General features: G+C 37.7%; 1 protein-coding gene across 1 annotated transcript in view; it reads right to left on the bottom strand.

Annotated features, from left to right (window-relative positions):
- Positions 1 to 20,955, bottom strand: part of LOC129725971 (zwei Ig domain protein zig-8) — a 264,625-nt gene that overhangs the window by 152,384 nt on the left and 91,286 nt on the right. Inside the window, exon 2 of the mRNA XM_055682461.1 lies at positions 10,534 to 12,243. Within this exon, the coding sequence (XP_055538436.1) occupies positions 10,534 to 10,597 (64 nt within the window). The 5' untranslated portion in view covers positions 10,598 to 12,243. The remainder of the gene's footprint in view (positions 1 to 10,533; positions 12,244 to 20,955) is intronic.

Below are 20,955 nucleotides of genomic sequence, written 5' to 3'. Positions count from 1 at the left end.
CACCAAATTTTTTTTCTTGCATCTTATAGCATTTTTTTCAGCTTTCCAATGCTGGTCTCAGATCGAAAATCGGTAGTTGCGAACATGGTTAAAATTGCATTTTGCTGATATAATCCAAGATGGCGGCCAAATTCAAGATGGCGGCCAAATTCAAGATGGCGGCCTGAATTCTGATCACTTCAAATGAAAGCCCTATCATTCCTCTTTACAGAAAAGTGCTACTTGTAGTACTTTACATTACGAATTCTAGAGATATAGCTCAAATAATACATCAAGAATTGCCAAAATTTCAACTACTCTGAAAACTGTTCCGCCCCTTGGTGACCAAGGGGTCAACAAATTCGATTAAACAAAAATGGCATTATAATTTTTTCTCTATTTCTAATAACTATGTGCATTTATATCAAATTTGAAAGACCTTGTGCATCTAGTGGCCTAGTTTCAGCGAGAACTGCTCACATATTCGAATCAAACCTTTATTCGTAGCTGCACTACCAAGACAATCATTTAATTTAGCGAATTGGGTAAAAGTTTCCTATCTAAGCAAAAAGCAAACTCAACGAAACTATCTGAAATTGTAGACCAGAACGATTCAAGCGAAAATTTCAAATATAAGAATTGTTTGAGATTAAATCGATAATGCTCATGCTAGGTTAGCCCCAGCCCAGCACTTCATGTATTTAAAAAAAGTGGAGGGGTTTTTTATAATATATGTACGACCGCAAGTTAACGTAGACAGCCTGTCTTATGTCAATGAATTTTTTGCAATAGCTTTGGAAATACACTCGATTAGGGTTAATCAATTTAATGGTGTGAAGCGGTCGAAATTCTGCTGCGATGTCAAACTATAACCATGTTCTCCAAGACGTTACATCCTTGCTAATAAAGTGTTGTGAATTTTCTTAAACAGACTCAGCACCGTGAGCAGAACGTGCCGTACTTTTCTGTTTGAAATCGGATTGAATCGCAGTATCAATCGAGGGGATGACAACATGCTATCTCTTTCTAATGTGAGAGTGAAGAGTTATTCCTGCAACCACTCCATGTTAAATGGAATTTTTGCTAGATATTTATCATAGCTGTCAGGGGATCCGCGGACCGTTGAGATGTTGAGTACGCAGCAAATATATGGCAGCGATAGCGTAGTCCTGGTATCAACTAATCGTAATAAACATCACACTACTGTGCATTATCAGCAGCATCAAACCACAGTTGCAATGTAGTAATAACCATTCATTATGCTTTTCCAAATATATTTAGTAGCCTTGAAAAAGGCCGGTTGCTGCAATTGCAATTTTCATTAAATTATCGCATAAATGCTTCATGGTCAGATAGCGCGCGATATCCGCTCTGACATAACAAATTTTTCGAACGTTGTGGAATGGTATAACTGGAAAAATAGGTGTGACCTAATTACTACAACGTTCGAAAAATTTTATTTCGTATGTCGTAATACACCATAACGAGGACTTACACCATAACGGAGGCGGCGCCGCGAAAGTGATAGAATTTAGGAATACGAAAAAGAGTATGGACTACGCTGCTCACAGTTTGTCGGTATATAGGCGAAATTTGATCGTGAACGCGCATTATTTTATCATCAACTGTGTGCCTGCCAACAAATGTATCATCATTGAGATGGCACCAGAGACAAGCGACAAAGGAGCCAGGAAATTTGTCACAACAGGTCAAACCTCGTTGTAAACAGAACCATTTTCGGATGCTTCCCGTTTGGCGCATTACTATACAAACGTTCTACTATCACTTCCCGCAAAGTTCAGATCGCTGCTCCAAGTAAATTGTTTCATTCCTCCTGCGAACCTATTGTTGTCTAATAAAGGCAACAATATGACATGTATCGTGTGTTGCGCGGCTTGAAGGAAGAAAATGTTCCCGTTCTCGTGACGGATATAAGGGTCGCAATTCTGCTGTGTTATCAAACAATAACCGTCTTCTTCAAGACGTTACATCCTTGTTACTAAAGTGTTATGAATTTTCTAAAACGGACTTCAGCACCGTGAGCAGAACTTGCCGAACTTTTCTGTTTGAAATCAAATTTGTTTCGTACATACAGCCTGTTATGGACAGTATCAACAAACCATAATAAACATCACACTGCTGTTTATTTTCAGCAGCATCAAACCACGGTTGCAATTTAGTAATAAACATTCATTATGCTCTTCCAAATACATTTAGTAGCCTTGAAAAAGGCCGGTTGCTGCAATTGCAATTTTCATTCAATTATCGCATGAATGCTTCATGGTCAGATAGCGCGCGATATCCGCTCTGACATAACAAACTTTTCGAACGCTGTGGAATGGTATAACTGGGAAAAGAGGTGTGACTTAATTATTTCCAATTTCTTTCTCCATATATAGAGTTAAATGTGCCCTTCAAATTGGAACCAGGAGACATTTTTTATGTTTACCCCCAAAAAAAAAAACAACAAACAAATGAAAAAGACGTAATTTTTTAAGATAACGATTAATAACTTTGAGTAGAATTAAGACATTCACGATGTCAGCATTGCAAATTGTTTCTCTTGAAAAGCCCTAAAAGTCGTTTGAAGACAGTTTCAATGTGTCAATTGAGAACAAAAAGTTAGAACGAAAAATGTGTTTGCATTGTGCAATGGCCAAACAACAACCATTGCACTATGGGACATTTTCATATAAGCAGCGGACAAAAATATTTATCATTTTTTCAACATTTATGGTATTTTTTCGGCTTGTCATGATCAAGCAAAGTTGCTTAAGATCATTTGTGACTGTAGTACAGTATAATTTTGATAGAGGCGTGCATTTTTCTGAATGAAAAGCGAAAATTATACATGGGGTTATTTTAAATTCAGCCCCTTCCCTCTTTCATTTATTTATTTATTTATTTCGTCAAGCAAATGTAGACTACAGTTATAATAATACAATGTTTGCTTATATTCTATACATTATTTCCAGTAGTCAGACGTTTTTTGATTCGATTCCTGCCCAAGGTGATGTCGCACTGTGGTCCAGAAATGAAAAAAAGGTGGTCAAAAGTCATTTTCTCATAAACGTTACATTTTAGAGCAATACTGTCTCCGGGAAAGTTTTAGAGTAAAAAAAGATCCTTCTTTGGACATCAACAGATCCGTGATTAATCTCCCTACAAGTGAGATAAAAAAAATATTTTCTCTAAATATCAATATTTTTTATCGCCGTCTTTGGCAAAGTTTTCCAAAATAACATAACAAAAAACTTTGCTGAAAACACTAGGTGACTATTTCTCAATCTTACTGAGCTATCTGATTTATTCAATGATGGTTAAAAAAAAAGGTTTTTGCCGTTAAAATTCATATTTTATACCACTATACCTCTGATATTCTTACTGAACTTTTAAAACAACATCAGACCTTTATTTTTTATATGTTACAGCAGATTTTATTTGATGATAATTAGGTTTCTTTCAATTTTTCCTGCCAAAAAATTTACTTTTGACAAGTATTTTTCGATTTTCTGCCGTTTCCCAACACATATCACGGCAAGATTACCACCAATTGAATTGTCCATGTGCTCTGCACACACGGCAGTTAAAATTTCTTGCAGAAATTTGCAGAAACTTTTAAAATCATGAAAACAAAACAACTTTAACGTGAGTTCATTTAAGTCATGTTGATCAATAGCGGATCTTTGTTGCAAAAAACAAAGCAAGCTTTGCATTTTTAACTTTGATGCATCTTTTGAAGTATACTCGATGTATGTGTGACAATATAGGGATTCCATACAATGCTACAATATAATAGTTTGATTGTATATGGGTCTTGAAAATTATGGCCGAAGCGTTTTATAAAGCCCAGCATACTATTTGCTTTGTTGATTATTGTGTTATAATGTTCTATGAATGAAAGTTTGGAGTCTAAGACTACGCCTAGGTCCCTTACGATTTTGCATTTTTCTACTGGTTGATTTCCTGAGAAAATGTCTGTTGGTGGTGTTACTGTTTTTCTGCTGAAGGCTATTAAATTACATTTTTAATGTTGAGTTATAATAGACTTTTGTTGCACCAAGTGTAGAATACATTGATTTCATTCTGAAATATTTCGAAGTCTTCTGCATTGATTATTTCTATAAAGAGTTTCATGTCGTCAGCATATATAAGCACTGTATTGACTTAAGAAGAAAGGAAATGTCATTTACGTATAATATAAAAAGAAGAGGGCCCAGGTCAAAACCTTGAGGAACCCCAGAAGTTACTTCTATTTGGTTTGGAAAGGAATTTTGAAAGCGGACTATTTGTGTTAGTTTTGTTAAGTATGACTGCAGCCATTCCAAAAATTTTGTTTCAATTCCGTGTTTTTCGAGCTTGAAGAGCAATAAAGGTATATCGATTCTGTCGAATGCCTTGCTAAAGTCCGTATTCAGTGGCTGCCACCCCATTTTTATACGCTTTCGAGTAACTTAAATTTGTATGGAACATATAAAACAAGTTTGGTGAATATCGGTCAAAATGTTACGGAGATATTGAAAAAGATAACAGCAAATCTTAGACAAAATTTTTTTTTCAATTGCTTCAATTTTGCAGGGATTGGTCACCAGTAAAAAAATGGACTCGTACAGTCTTAAAATAGGGAAACAACATTTTTGTATTTTTTTTATTTATGTATTTCCTAGAGGAACCAAACATTTGTACGTACGTACGATCGCAGAAAAACTCTTTAGAACTTGTTAGTAGATACAAAAACCTTGAAAATAAACAAGAACCCGGCCCGGCAGCTCCTAGGAGTAAAAAGATGCTGTCCAGCAAAGTTGAAAAACGTTTTTTTTTCTCATTTTCTATTTTCTATTTTTTTTTTGTTATCTTTTAATTTTCACCTATAAAATCATTTAACCACACACTTTTCCGGAAAGCCCTATCAATAACGTTCAAAAGAATATACTACACTTAGTATTTATTCTGTTGTCATGATCAAATTTTTTTTTAAAATTTTGTATATTACCTATGAAAATCAAAAAAAATTCTTCTTCGAAATTCAATATGGCGATTCGTGGTTTCTAAAAAAGATCACAAAGCCAACAGAGGTCACTCGGCTTAGATGCTTTCGGTATAGGGCTTGACACGTGTAACTTGAGACCCTAATGTGGTCACTCATCTCTGTCCAACAACTCCCATTCCAACCTCCACGAGGTGCCGACCGGGACTCGTATCCCTCGTAACCTGCGCAGAGATCGGGTAACCAACCTCCGGTGAAAACTTTGCTCGTATGCTGACTGGGAAGAGTGGTCATACGCGACTGTATTCCCCATGTTAGGGGCGGCGTACAACAGCGTCTGATCCGGAGCGGGCGACTGAATCATAAAATGCTGTATTCCGGCCGCTACACTGAAGATGGCAGCCCCTTCAGTTAAATGGTGGTATCGCGACCCTATCATCATACCGAAGCCTACCCTAACAATGAACAAGAGAAATTAAAAGTACGGAACGAAACATTCGGCAACGACCTAGGCTACGAACACGGAAAAAAAATTAAGATAAACGATTGGAAATCGGGTACTTGGAACGTCCGATCTCTCAATGGACCGGAGCGAGCTGGCTTGCTTGCTCGAGAACTACAGTGGCAGGCAGTCGAGATCGCAGCGATTCAAGAGGTTCAGTGGCCAATTTCTTGAGAAAGGGAATTCCGTGCTGTAGACCTAATTGCACACACTTCTTTGAAGTACCACATTCACTACACCGGCGGCAAAGAAAGCAAGAACCATCCGGTGCAGGCCCGTCGATGACCCCATATGCGTGATTAGGATTAAGGGCAAATTCTTCAATTTTTCTACAGTTTAATCAACATCTATGACAAGTTGGAACGAACCTATGTTGGGAGATGCAAACACGCAGTTTGGGAAGAAGGAAGAAGGAATTGGAAGGCATAGCCTCCACTCGTCAACCAATGAAAACGGTCTGAGAATGATAAACTTTGCCGTGGCCAGAGGAATGGCCATATGTAGCTACTATTTTCCTCGTTTGCATATTCGGAAATACATCTGGAGGCATCCAAATAGAGAAGCCTGCTTCCAGATCGATCACTTACTGATTGACGGTCGGCACTTTTCGGATGTTACTCATGTTGGGTCTTTTCGGGGACCAAACATTGACTCTGATCATTATCTCGTCGTTTGTAAGATCCGCGCACAGCTGTCGAACGTGCTGAAATCTCGCACAGAGAGGACGACGCGTTTCAACATCCAGCGGTTGAAAGCTGATGGCGTGGTCGAAGAATACGTCAGAGAGCTGGATCAACGGATCACAGAACAGCAGGAGGAAGGAATGGAAGACATAAATGCGCTGTGCCGCGTGGAAAACAGTGTAATGGCTGCCGAGTGCCAGAGAGCGAAAGATGAGTAGAACCGTGCCAGTGGATGCAGAGTTAGAAGCAGGAATTTTACGGTCATGTGTAATGACAAGGATGGCAATCTGCTTACTGATAAACCGACGGTTGCAACCAGGTGGAAGGAGAATTTTCAGACGCTATTGAAAGGTGAGGAGCCGGAAGAGCAGAACAGAAACAGGATGACGATTATAAGTGACGAACAAGCTATGGAGCCACCAACATATGAGGAGGTGAAAAAGGCGGTTAGTGAGCTGAAAAACGGAAAGCCGCTGGGAATTATGGTATCCCGGTCTTACTTCTGAAAGCGGGAAGCGAGCGGCCGTACTATGCGATCCACTAGATAATAATGATGATCTGATCCGCATATAAAGTGCTCTCCCGTATCCTGTTCTTCAGATTGAGACTGTTAACGAAATCCTTTGTTGGCGGTTGATGTGGGTAGTATGGGTAGTAGTACTCATTCGAAAAATATCCCTGTGGGTACTCACCCACACGAAATTATCGGACAAAACCAAAAAAAATCCATGTTTAAATGGTTTTTAATGGCACTGTAAGTGAAGCCTTACCAGAAGTCCGATTAAGTTTTAATCTTGGATAGAGGCTTGTTGACAAATCTGTTAAGCCTAAACGTTTGCATTAAAAAATGCACAAAAATTGTGTATTTTGCATGAGTTTAATTTTACACGCACTAACGACACAACCCAATCATAATAACCTATAAATCAGTAGAAAAAAAATTAACTCGAACTCTAACTGTGATAGCGAAAACAGTGAAACTACTTCATTCAGAAGTATGCGCGATCAAAGAACGGTACTCCACCACGTCAAAAACGGATATCGTGGGTATCGGGGATACGCCCGTTTCGGCATCTACAATATCTTGCCACTATTGGACAACAATCAAAGCATCGAAATAAAGCCCAAGGCTCTGTGAAAATTAGCTGGCGAACATAGATGGCAACGACTGGCGGGGCACTTCGTATTTTACTTGATGTCAAAGTCAAAGCTGCTCTTCTTTCCTCCGGACTGGCCATGAACGGGGAAATTTATAGTAAGAAGTGCCTGCCGGAAGTTGCGTCGTTCATCAAGAAATACCATAAGGGCGAAAACGCGGTGTACTGGCTAGATCTGCCGTCGGTCCACTACTCGGAGCAATCGTTGGAGGAGATGGAGCGTCCCCTAGCTGCGCCCCTTCGAGAGTTTCTGAGCAAAACTGAAGCGTAAGATCTGCTCCAACACCAACGAAAACTGAGGAAAAATTAATAAATAGAACGAAGAAAGAACTCAAAAAAAGCCTATACGCATGTTTTCGTCCGCCATGTCGATTGTTCCGGTTAACTGTCAGAAGGCCACCCTAAACCTTTGATGATGATGATGGTCCCACCTCATACCCCTACATCGGTTTGAGCTGGTCGATTCATCTAAGAAAGTTATTATTTAAAGACATACAATGTAACCAGTAGGCAAACAAATAACGGACTGACATAGTAACCCTTCAAAAGAATACCAATAATTTGAAAATTAAAAAAAAAACGATTTTCCAATAACATCATTGATCCAAGGCTCATCCAAAACTTTTCCAACCCGAAAAATTATCTGGATTTGGTTAGGAATCGAACCTAACATTTAGGAACTTTAACTAATCAGAATTGGTTCTGGATAACGATCCAAAACTACGAGAGAGATCCTATGATACTATAGTTCTCGATAACGAGCTTTACAGTCCACAGGCAAACCCAAGCCTTTTCAGTTTTTTCTCCCAACCCTTTGTTCTAAATCGTGAAAACAGATAAATACTAAAAATCTTGATGAAAATACATATAATATTACAAACCAAAAAAGCAACTTATCAACCCGATATGCCTTTTGTTTCAATTTCAGGGGTTTAACCCTGATGTACTCAGTATCCAGTTTGTATATGTCAGTCTACGCGCATCTGATCCTCCCGGTTACCATTTACGGACATCATTACGGATAGCATGGACGCTGAAGGAAGCTTATCGACGAGTATGGAGTGTGGCGCAGACGCATTAATCACGAGTTGTGCCAGGTATACCAACATGCTGATATAATGAAGGTAATGCAGCGGGGCAGACTTCAGTTGGCTGGACATGTGGCTAGAATACCTGATGAGTGCCGCCAAAATTATATTATCAGCAGAGAACCGGCAAGAGGCCGTCGATTCCGTAGTAGACCTCGCACACGGCTGTCCAAGACAGAAGAAGCTAGACATCTCTAATTCGTTCAGCTTTAGACCGGTAAACGGTTCGTCGACCAACAAAGTAAAATTAGTGTAGATACTTCCAGTTTTTAACCAGAAATTTGAATCCGACCTCAGACACCATTCGAAAATTCACAGAGGCGACATTTGACTTCTGGTAAATAGCCTAAAAAGTTGAAATACCATGAAATATGGGTATTTTCGGAATCGGGATGATGTCAAGACTCTTGAATCCTGCCACAGAAAACATTTTGAACTCCAAGATGTTTACTTCCATATTCGGATAAAGGCATAAACTGGGTAAATGGATACCAATATGGGTATTACAGGTCGAACTCGATTATCTGGAGACTCGATTATCCGAAATTCGATTATCCGGAATTTTTATTTTTTGGTATGCGTTTTTATTTTTTATTCCGCAATTTTACCTTTACCATCCCTTCTTTCTTTTTACCTTTCCGTTTCAAGCTTACCGCTCTACTATACCGAGCCTCTGTCCATCCTAACAGTATCACCTAATTACAATTCCTTGGAGAGAACTTTCATACGTTACTTACACCTGTTCTGTAGATTCAGATTAAAGGAAGGGTACGTGGTAGGGGTTGTACTAAGATTGGAACCCACGACCACCCGCTTACCAAAGCGGACGCTGTAACCTTGCGGCAACGGAGCTCCCCATAAATGATACTCCGGATAATCGAGTCCGACCTGTACCGCAATCGAAATGACCAACCCAACTGGTCTAGATTATATTCTAGCTAGAACCGGGAGATTTTCTGAGGCGAAAAACTCTGGGATTTGAGAAGCCTTTCATCGCATGAGGAAGTAAAGCCGTTGGCGCCGGTCCGTTAATCAACGGGTCGTAAGTTAGCTGGAGTCGCCTCTCCGAGCGTCGGTGATTGGCAAGGCCCTTTCGAAGGTCGTTAAATGCAAAAAGTGAAATGAAAATGACGATATACACATTGTAAAGCACGTGTTCAACCACCATTTCATGCAACAACTTTCAAAATATTTTCTAAACATCCATTTATGACATATACGATTGGCGGAAAGATTTAGCACGGAGGTGCGTTCAACATCACATTTGGTTTTGAATTCAACAGCAATTGTCCTTTTCACGGCAGCAGATAAATCCTTAAAGATTTAATGTTTTTACTTTTTGTAATAAAATTGAAAGTGAAATGTTGTGTTATTCTGCGTGCACCTTGGCTGTTGGAACTGGTTTGCCCCGCATAGGGTCTGCTCTATTCCTGTTCATTGATGTCGTATTTATTCGTGCAAATTAAACTACGGTAGCACTTAAACTTCCCATTTGCACAAAATTTTAGAAGTTTCCATCTCACCATTTTGATTTTAACTTCAAACACTCCGGTATATAATTGAATAATTATAGCAAGTGTAATGAAAAAATACGATAAGTATATATCTGTGACGTTATCCTCGCCGTAGTCGCAACGCAACTAACGTGATCGTTACATTTACTGATGCGTTTTCTCATTATTATAAATATCACGAAAAGTTTCGAGCCATCGGGTTTGCTTCTTAAATTTTATCTTCCGACTTCTATTGTCATCCAGGCATTTTTTCATTCTCGTTAATGTTGGGTTTATTCGTAAACTTTTCCAATTGAGAAAAAAAAGTTAACTCGCATTTAACGAGGCAAACTAATTCTTCTAATATCATTTCTCTAGAAGTGAAAGATACACGTTTGCATGTTTGACTGCCGAAGGTTTGATACATGTTGTCGCTACGTACTCGTTCGCTAAGTAAAAACAAAAGAAGAGATATCCGCACTTTAACAGTGCTTCCACATTTATTGAAAAGTTTTGTTTGATTTGTAACGTGATCGTTTTGAATTTAACAAAGTAGATATTTTTGCTCTTATTTAGAGCTTAGAATGCTCTATTACATGTTCTATATTATAACATTTCAAAAGAAACTCCCAGTTGTTACTCACCTTTCATTTTGCTGTGCAAAAGTATCAGATATATTCCAACGTATAACGTCAGTTTTTCCAACATTTTCACTGGAGAGTGATTATACTTCGCTCATCTATGGATACGGAATCTCCTAGGGGACGCGTTAATTACCCACTCAGCTTGTCTCTCGTGCTACAGCGGATGTCATTTTTCTGTCCCGGTAGAATGTAGTAGAAACACAACACAAGTGCAACCGCCCACGAACGTTGAACGAAATAACACTCTTCTCTGGTACAGGAACACACTAGCACGCGCACTTTGACGAATGCTTTCCGCCTGTTTACTTTGCTGGCATCTACAGAAGAAATAATCCCAGAACAGAGCTAGACATCACTCGGGGTCCTAAACGGTGCAGGATGATATGCCTCCACTGCTGGTGCCACCGCCCACGGCTTCACAAATCCCCAACACTGTTTGTGCTCCGTTGTCGGAGCAGGACTTACTGCACTCTGACGACTGATTGACGGTGGAAAAGAAATTTTCAATTATTTTGTCACTGGCAATTCACATCTGCTGCGGAGACTTTTTGGCTTACGTGCGAAAATCAAACACAGGTGATGTAGCGGACTGTTCTCGGTTTAATAATGTTTTCCTCTAGGCGATAAATTTCGTTGCTAATGAACTGTCAATCATTTATTGAGAAGAAAATTTTACTCCATTAAATTCAATATGCAAGCCAACGTCAACATGATGTGTCAACGCAAATATTTATTAGCCTACGAGAAAGCGTTCCACAGAGACCTAGCAAGCTGTGGAAGAAAACTTAAGAAACGAAATCCTTTTGCCTTCAGGTAATGCTCTCTCAGTTATACTTTCAAATGCTTCAGAATTGCACTAGTGCACTAGACACTACAGATATTGAATCAGTACGCCAGCATTTCCTTCACAGACAGAGGAACATACATCCGCTCGCGTGTCTGTGTCCTTCGCGATGACGACAACGATGACACCCAAGCGTTGCATAATTAAAAACTTTTCCTCTGCATTTCGTTCGTTCCTCGCAAAAAAATAGCACTATGCATCAACAACTTCACTGCCGCAGCGAGCGTTGTACAACAAGTTCACTATTCCGGGGGAATGGCATGTGGCATGCACTAACAACGATATCTCTCGGTGCTTATTTTTGCACAACTAGCGGCCGCGGCAACGAGCACTGGGCTCTGGGCCCGGTGCTGCGGTACGGTAAATTGGAAGTGGCACTCGCGTCCGCTTCGCGCGTCATTCTTCCCGAGATGGTGGGCGGAAAATTTATGCACTTTCATTCCTTACCCCAGCGTGGACCCACTTTCAGCGCTGTCCTTCCTCGAGGATAGTACGGATTTATGAGTTTTTATTATCTTCTCATCGGAGGAGGATCGCGTTGCACTGTGGAGTATTCTACAGTATTACCGAAGGTTATTAAATTAATATTCTCGAGTTCGCTTACTGTTACCGTTTTTATTCCCGTCTAATCTTAGGCGCATACTGGTCTGTTGTTTGTACTCTTCACTTTTTGTGGCAATTTTTACACTTTACTACTCTCTTGCTTTCTTTAGAGTACCACTTTCTGTGGACTATCACCGTGAAAGCAATGAGCTGCGACAAATTTATTCTGGTACAGTTAATGATTACAGATAATGGCCATTCACTAAAGTAGCTCTGCACTCCCGATATTTAACTGGTAATTTTGATTGCGGGGTTTGTAATATCTGGAAGAGATAAGAAAGAAAATACAAATTACTAACTTCTCATTATTTGTTACGATTTTTTTTTCGTGGTAAGCCTGAACTTCGGGGTACATGAGGGGTTTCAAACAAATTCACCATAGACCTTCTTAGGTTTTATCGGTTATTTTAGGAACTTAAAATTTCGAAAAAGAAATTCTTGGGACTACGCGTGATGAACCAAAAATTTGATTATGTAACCTTAGGCAAAGTGGTCAGGTTTTGAGTTTTTTCACAGATTAAAGAGTTTTTAGAATGATGATTGGCAGTGCTTTAAGCACCATCACGGCAAATTTAAGCAGTTAAAGAGTGATGCTAAACTACGAGCAACAAAAATAATCACTGAAACAATGCAAATAGGTAGGTACTAGAAATCCCGACGCTGACTGGGACTAATAGACCGTTATGAGAAGATGGCAACAAGACGCCTTCTACAATCAAATATTAATTTGTTCGTGACAATGCCAAAAAACTAAGCATAAGTATTGGAAACGGTCAAAATAGTAAGAAGGCCGTCCATATTCCACGTGGAAAGGAAAATCTTCATTTTGTATCCCCCGTCACTACTCGTGGACAACTGTGGACATTGATGATTTTACCATCCTCCCCTCAACCCTTCTTTGACCACGTGGACATATTTTACAAAGAAAAATTGAAAAACGTTTGTTTCTGGGGTTAATTTGGTTACTAAGCATAAAAAATGACAGCAAAAGGATAAAAAAATAATTTCAGATCCAGTCCAAAACCACAAAGACCAGAAAAGCCATGAATAATAAGAATTTTATCAAAATTGAGCCTAAAAGTACTGCGAAATGCACCAAAAGATCAGAAAAGGGAAAATAAAAAATTGATTTTAACTTTTGCTATAAATGGTTTCAAAGTTGGAGGAGACTAGAAACAAAAAACCTAAATTAATCCACCTAGCGGTCAGACCCAGCCTTTCTCATTCAATTTTTTATTTGTAAAAATAGATTTACATGAACGCTTTAATCCAATAAATGTATATTCACTCTTTAGGTTCTACAATATTGATGTTGTAATCTTTACATATAAAAATGCAGTCAAGTCTGTCTGTCTGTCTGATCCATATAGGCCCGAAAACTACCGAACCGATCGACGTGAAAATTTGTATGTAGGGGTTTTTGGTGCCGATAAAGGTTTCTATGATAGTTTGAGACCCCTCCCTCTTCTGGAAGGGAGGGGTCCCATACAAATTAAACATAAATTTCTGCACAACTCAAGAACAAACCAAGCAAATGAAACCGAATTTGGCATGTGGATGTTTTAAGGGGTCCATAATAGTTGGATGAAACACAAATTTGTGCCCATCTCGAGAATTAATCAACCAAATGGAACAAAATTTGGCAGGTAAATGTTTTTAGTTGTAACAAATATGTACATAATGGTTTGAAACCCGACTCCCTCTTCTATAAGGGAGGGATCCCATGAAAATGAAACACAAATTTCGCACAGCTCAAGAACCAATCAAGAAAATACAACCAAATTTGGTATGTGAATGTTTTTAGAGGTAACAAATATGTCCATAATGGTTTGGCGCCCCTCCCTCTTCTGGAAGTACATGTTTCTTCACAAATTTTTGCACATCTCGCGAACTAATCAACTAGATGGAACCATATTGGCAAGTGAATGTCTTTAGTGGAAACAAATATGTTCCAAAATCGACCTCAGACAACATTTTGGATTGTAAGATGGCAACTTCCGGTTTCTGGAAAACAGCCGAGAATGGCCGATTTCCACCCAATATAATAATATCCGGATCTAGTTTAATAAACAGGAGCTAAAATCGACCACAGAAAGCATTTTAAATTCTAAGATGGCGACTTCCGGTTTCTGAAAACAGCAGAAAATGACCAAATACCACCCAATATGAGTTTTTCTTTAACCATTATGCCGTTCAAAATCCAGAAAATGTCTCCAAATGCCATTATGAAATTAAAAATGGCGACTTCCGGTGTCGAAAATAAGGGGCAAATGACCAAATACCACCCAATATGGGTATTTCCGGAGCCGTAATGATGCACTGGAGCCACAAATCGACTTCAGACAACATTTTGAATTGTAAGATGGCAACTTCCGGTTTCTGGAAAACAGCCTGAAATGGACGGTTCCCATTAAATATTGGTATTTCTGGAACCAGAAAGATTCACAAAAGCTAAAAATTGATCACAGACACAATCTTGAATTTTAAGATGGTGACTTCCGGTGTCTGGCAAACAGACGGAAATGACCAAATACCATTCAATATGAATGTTTTCGGAACCAGAAATACGCCCAGATGACAGAAATTGATTTCGCAGGCAATTTTAAAGTCCAAAATGACGACTTTCGGCTTCTGAAAAACAGTCCAAAGTGACCAAATATCACCCAATATGAGTTTTTCTTTAACCAGTATCCTAAATACCATTTTTGAAATCCAAGATGGCGACTGCCGGTTTGTGGAAAACAGCCTAAAATAAACAAATACTATCCAATATGAGTATCTCTGGAACCAGAATGATGCAAGGAGCTAACAATTGACCTCAGGCACCATTTTGAATTGCGAAATGGCAACTTATAGGCAACAGTCGGAAATGACCGAATAATACTCAATATGGATATTTCCGTAAACGTGATGATGAAAAGAAACCAAACATTGACCCTGGACACTATTTTGAATTTGAAGACGATCACTTTTAGTTTCTGGAAAACAACCAAAAATACCTCTCAATATGGGTATTTCCGGTGTCAGATTGATGCCAGAAAATCTGCTGATAATGACAGAATACCACCCAATATGAATATATTCAGAATTAAGGGGTTATATACCTTTTTAGTTTTCAAAAAAACCGAAAAAAATTTTATTGTAATATCTTCAAATACAACATCTTGAGAACATTTTCACGAATTTTCATAAAGATCTGAGCAATAGGAAGAAAGTTAGAGCGATTTGCAGCGCGCCTTGTCACGGCCGCATAAGCTAAACTTGAAACTTTACACGCGATTATCTCGGAATAGTGTTTTCCGAAAAATGACTTTGCCGTGATCCTGATTGCGGGAAAACTACGGAACCGATTTCCTTCATCTTTTTATTTTTATTTTCGTTATTAAATTCGCCGGTCCTTGAACGATCGCTTTTTGAAACACACAGTTACATTTTGCCGCAAAAAATTTTTAATTGCAATTTTTCGCGCTCAAAACGTGCATTTTTTGGGAAAAACGTTCCCGTTTGCACTGAAAACAAAATACTCATAAAAGCGATCGTTCAAGGACCCGGCACACTTCTAAACTAATAAAATAATATGAGTTTTTTGATTTCGGTTGACCCGCTGAGTCTCTATCAGGATCACCGCAAGCCTCTGCAAAAAATAGCGTTTCGGGGAAACGGCCATAACTCGAGTAATAATTGGCATATCTTAAAATGAAACGTATTTTTTTGTTGTTGATAAACTGTACTTTCAGAAAAATAACCCCTTTGATGCACTTAAAAATAGATTCAAACTTTCCTCTTTTTTCTCGACCAAAATGGTATATAACCCCTTAAGGCGATGTACAGAAGCCAAAAGATGAGGATGTTGTCATTTCGATAAAACCAATCATTTCAAACGATTTGTTATTTGACTTTGATCATATCCTATGGCCGATTCGTCGTGCATTTGCAGACTTCAAACAAACCGCAAGGAATCAATGAACTCGGAACGTTTAAATAGTACGAACCACATTTAAATTATGTTCAGGCCACATATATCTATCAAAGTAGGTATAGTTTTAAATAGTCTTTGAATTTCTCTTCTTTCCATAACTTTTGAGCCTTATATCAAATTGTTATGAAGTTTGTTATTTGTAAGTTTGAGAGATGACTCGTTCGTATGACACTAGTTATGTTAAAATAAGTCATGTAATCTTTGAGATAATAGACTTTCGTTGTTTTATTAACAATTTAATACATAACGGTTGCTTAAGATCGATTATAATCAAATGAAATGGGAACGTGTAGGGCAGCCAAACTTTGAAACCACGTGTTCAATCATAATTCATCAGTTAACCCCTAACTAGGCCGCTCATCTGATAATGATAATCAAATCGGTTGTGTAGTTTTTGAGATAATGAAGTTTCGTGATTTTCACAAGTCGGCACATTTCAAATGAAGTCACAGTTCGATTACAAGAATATTCAATTGGGTCTTCTGAGGCAGCTAGACTATTCAATTGACACTAATTTTGTGGAAATCGGGTCGGCCATCTCTGAGAAAAGTGAGTGAGTCCAAGTAGTCTTCGGAATATGTTCCTTTGCATAGCTGGATTTCACATTTTTGAACATAACAGGCAAGGCAAAACAAATCAATAGGGTCTTATGGGGCAATTGGACTTCCATTTGACACTGATTTTATGAAAATCGGTACAGCCATCTCTGAGAAACATGAGTGAGATTAAACAGTCTTCAGAACACGTTTCTTTTAATAACTTTGTAACCACAAGTTCAATCTTTATGAAATTCAAAACTTAAAGGTTTTCTAGGTTGCCCGTTCTTTTGATTCCAATTTTGTTGAAATCGGTTGTGTAGTTTCTGAGATATTGATGTTTCATGATTTTCACATTTTTAAACATAACCTCTGAACTAAAAATCCGATTACAATGAAATTCAATAGGGTTTTATGGGGCAATAAGACCTTTCATTTGCAATTAATTTCATGAAAATCGGTCCAGCCATCTCTGAGAAAAGTGAGTGAGAATAAAAATCTGCACATACACACACACATAAAGAAAATGCTCAGCTCGTCGAGCTGAGTCGAGTGATATATGCCATTCGGCACTTTGGAGCACTTTTATACTTTCGGTTTTGCAAGTGATTGCTATACCTTTCTAGGAGAAAGGCAAAAATCTTGAATATAACTTTTAATGACTAAAATACCTTAAGGAAATAAAAAATAAAAATTTAAAGGTAAAAATTAAAATGAAAGGAATTACAAATTTTCCTAGAACCGGTTTAAACCTTTCCCAAACAAAAAAGTTTTAAATTTCTTGCTTCAGTCTAATTGTTGGAGGTCGCTAGAGCGAAATTGGTTAAAAAATAAGCTGCAAATGGTTCCATAGATGGATGAGACTAATGACAAACTGCATCCAAGCTTGGCTCACAGCGTAGCCCTGAAGATTTCAAACAAAGTGATTTATAATTAGCCAATAACCTAAAAGTACCTCTGTTAAAAAGAGGAATTTTATTTAAAAAATATAATTATTTGAAATTTTTCGAAGGTTCTCAATATATGCTTGACATGTTTGAAAAATCTTTCCAAAAGAAAGGAAGAGACTACAAATAACATGATTCCAAACTTATAATAATCTATTTATATAATGTATTTTTATTATACATTTATAGTTCATATAACTGACAACGACTCTAAAAATCAAAATATTTGCGAAATTTTTGTCATAGACCAATGTATTTTTTGGCAGATTTCCTTATTATGGAAAAAACGAGTCCACGTGGCTATTATCGAGGAAAAGCGTAGACATTTGCGTACCCCTGACCTTCCATAAGTTGTCCACGTGGAAGCGGGCAGCTCTTTATTAGATAATTGTGTCAGTGAAACACGTTCAAAACCTCAAATCCATTCGGAAATAAGCAATTTCCCATGAAAAGTAGGTTTCTACTCATTAAAATGAGCAGACCCTACACCATGCTCTAGACACTTGATTCATTTTCTTGCGCAACTTAGCAAAAATGCCACTTTAGACGATGGCAATTCACAATTTTTTCCAAGCAAATAATTATAGTTATCCAGTTATCAAATGTTCTTCGAGGAAAAATGAAAAAAAAAATCATCGCTGTTTTTCTTCTAGTTTAATTGTTAACCACGACCGACACAGCATCGTAAGTTAATTCTTTCGTTCGCAGTACCATCATTTATTGAGTTGAGTCATAAGTAATTTAAGTTTTTCTATGCTCTTCAAAGGCAATATTTTTATTGACGGAAATAATTTTATTCAGTTATGTATTATCCATTTTTGTCGATGATCTTTTACCATCTCTTGCGTCGTGTAAAGTCGTGCCTCGATTATTGCCTTACAAATTTTGTCGTCCTCAGCTACAACTGGTCTTCCTGAACGTGGCGCATCTTTTACATTGAAATTACCGAAACGAAATTTGGCAAGCCAATCCTGACATTGGCGTTCTGTTAAGCAGTCTGCACCGTACACATCGCACATTTTTTTAAGTGCTTATACTGCGTTCTTCCTTTTTCGGTAATAGAAAAATAGAACATACCGGAATATCACTTTTCTGTTCCATTCTTCAGCCACTATTGTATGATCACTACTGAATCGATTTAGTTATTTGTATTTTGGTAAAGACAATTGAAGTGTCAACTATCGAATGGTATTTAGGTTAGATGGTTGGAGTGAAGACAATTGGTTGAAAATGCAAGTGTAGGAATCTTTTGTTCAATACCGAAATTACTTATGACTCAACCGCCTGTTTGTAAAATTGCTCCTCCCGACAATAAGAGAATGGTTGATGAATATCATGTGCACTTGAAAGCAACCAGCACCGAACGACTTCGAAGGCTTTCAAAACAAAAGCAAAAAATATAACTCATGAAAATCTTCGATAAATCATGACAAACAAAGAAAAACATTTTGAAGGCCACAGTGGAAACTTATTTATTTAACTTCAACTAACATAATATCAATAAAGTAACTAATAGGAAAAGCCGACTTGAGTTGACAATATCATTGCCATTCCCAAATCGGTATAAAAACCCTTTTTTAAGTACGGTATAACAGAGTCGCAATACAATAGTATAGAGCATATGAAATTACTAAAAATCAGTCTAGAATATTATGAACGAAAAACAACAATAACACTAAGTGAAACTAATCGTAGACATCGCTCCTATGGACTCTGTCCTTAAATTGTTCCAATGAAACAGTGAAACCGAACAAAAGATATACACTATAAAAACACAGCACATCGCTTGAACCAGTTCATGCTTTCCATAGTGATTACGATGAGACATGGTCAGTCGATTTTACACACTAATAGTTTAGCAACAAACACAACTCTTGAGGCGTTCGTCCTTTTGTTTTTTTGATTTGCATCTGTCTTTATATGGTAGTAAGTTGACTGGGTATGACCATGGAAGTTCTCGTGGAGCAAATCTATTGAATCTACGTTGTACAGCTTCAATTCTGGATTTTTACATATGTAAACTCGGACAACAGAGGCAGTATCGAGAATGGAGCGCACTGAACCTGGCCATGTGCATAATAAATCCTAAGTTGTGGTTAGCTTTCGAATTAATGCTAGAGAAATGTTTCTGTAAGGTAAGCTTAGAATCCAGTTTCACTTCCAGATCTTTAACCACATCAACTCTTCCGAAAGAAGTACATTCGATTTCATAGCTAAACATGATTGAAATTTTACGTCGAGTGAATCTTATAATTGAGCTTTTGGAAACACTTTTGATTAGGTTATTCATGCGGTACCATTCTGCAAACCGGTTTGATAAGAGTCTGTAGTTGCTTGCAGTATACTAGACACCGTACAAAAAAGAATGTTTTGAAATTGTCCGCATTTAGTAGTTTATACCTAGATAGAATTACGAAATAAACATCATTAAAAAAGATTAAGAAAAGAAATGGACCTAAGTTACTTCCCTGTGGGACACCAGACTGATTGCAGAAGGTATGAGATTTAGTTAACCTAATATTCACTGAGAGGCTGCGATTTGTCAGATAATTATGCAACCAATGAATGGAATCGGCAGAAGCGCCAAAACGGCTTAACTTTCGTAACAGTATCTTGTGGACAATGCGCTCAAAAGCAGTCCTAAGATTAGTATACACACTGTGTCAACTTGAGCACTTGCCTCGATTTTTTTTATGCTAAATGAGCTGAATTGGACTAAGCTCGTGTTAACAGAGCGTTTGGGAAAGAAGGCGTATTACTTCGTCGTGATAAACTCTTTGGTAATTTTTTAAACTAATAATGATTACCTTTAATTTGATCCATAAACACAAAAACATCTATCAATTGCTTTAAAAGTTATGAATTGTTGAAAATAACACATACCGAATGAAGGTGTTTTTCTCTGGCCTCTCTACCCAACGACCCGAACGACCCAGCAAAAAAAAAAAACGATTTTTTTACGATAAAGTTCAATCCCTGCAATTTTGAGTACAATCGAAGCACTTTTGGTGATAGGTTCCGGAAAAGGAAAATAAGACTTCACCCGGCATGTATTATTTTAAAAAAATTAATAACTCTGCAACCAGTGGATCGATTGTCGAGCTTGTCATATTTACGATTTCAGCCTTACATAATATTTGTATTAAAAAAACATTGTTAGAGCAAAAAAAGATTTTTTTCTTTATCTTAAAACATAAAACAACAACTTTTGATTTCATCGATAATCTAGGTCACACTAACTTTTGATAATATGAAGCGCTTCATCATATGTAATAACTCTGTAAAAGAAAATTTTTCTTTGAAATTTTTCTATCGAACCCTAGTTCCAAATTTGAATTTGCAAAGGGTCTTAGCAACAAAGCAATATTTGCATTCGAAATATTCGCAGAATGAACCCTTGGTGCCGTGCTAGATAATAAAATTATTTCATCTGTTTCGAGGGGGTCTTCTGCTTCTGCTTGAAATAATTTTTTTAACAAAGAAATAATCTTTTGTATTTATTTACAAGTATGT

The sequence above is a fragment of the Wyeomyia smithii genome, chromosome 2, assembly GCF_029784165.1.
Source record: "Wyeomyia smithii strain HCP4-BCI-WySm-NY-G18 chromosome 2, ASM2978416v1, whole genome shotgun sequence".
Classification (NCBI taxonomy): domain Eukaryota; kingdom Metazoa; phylum Arthropoda; class Insecta; order Diptera; family Culicidae; genus Wyeomyia; species Wyeomyia smithii.
This window is presented reverse-complemented; position numbering and strand designations above follow the sequence as displayed.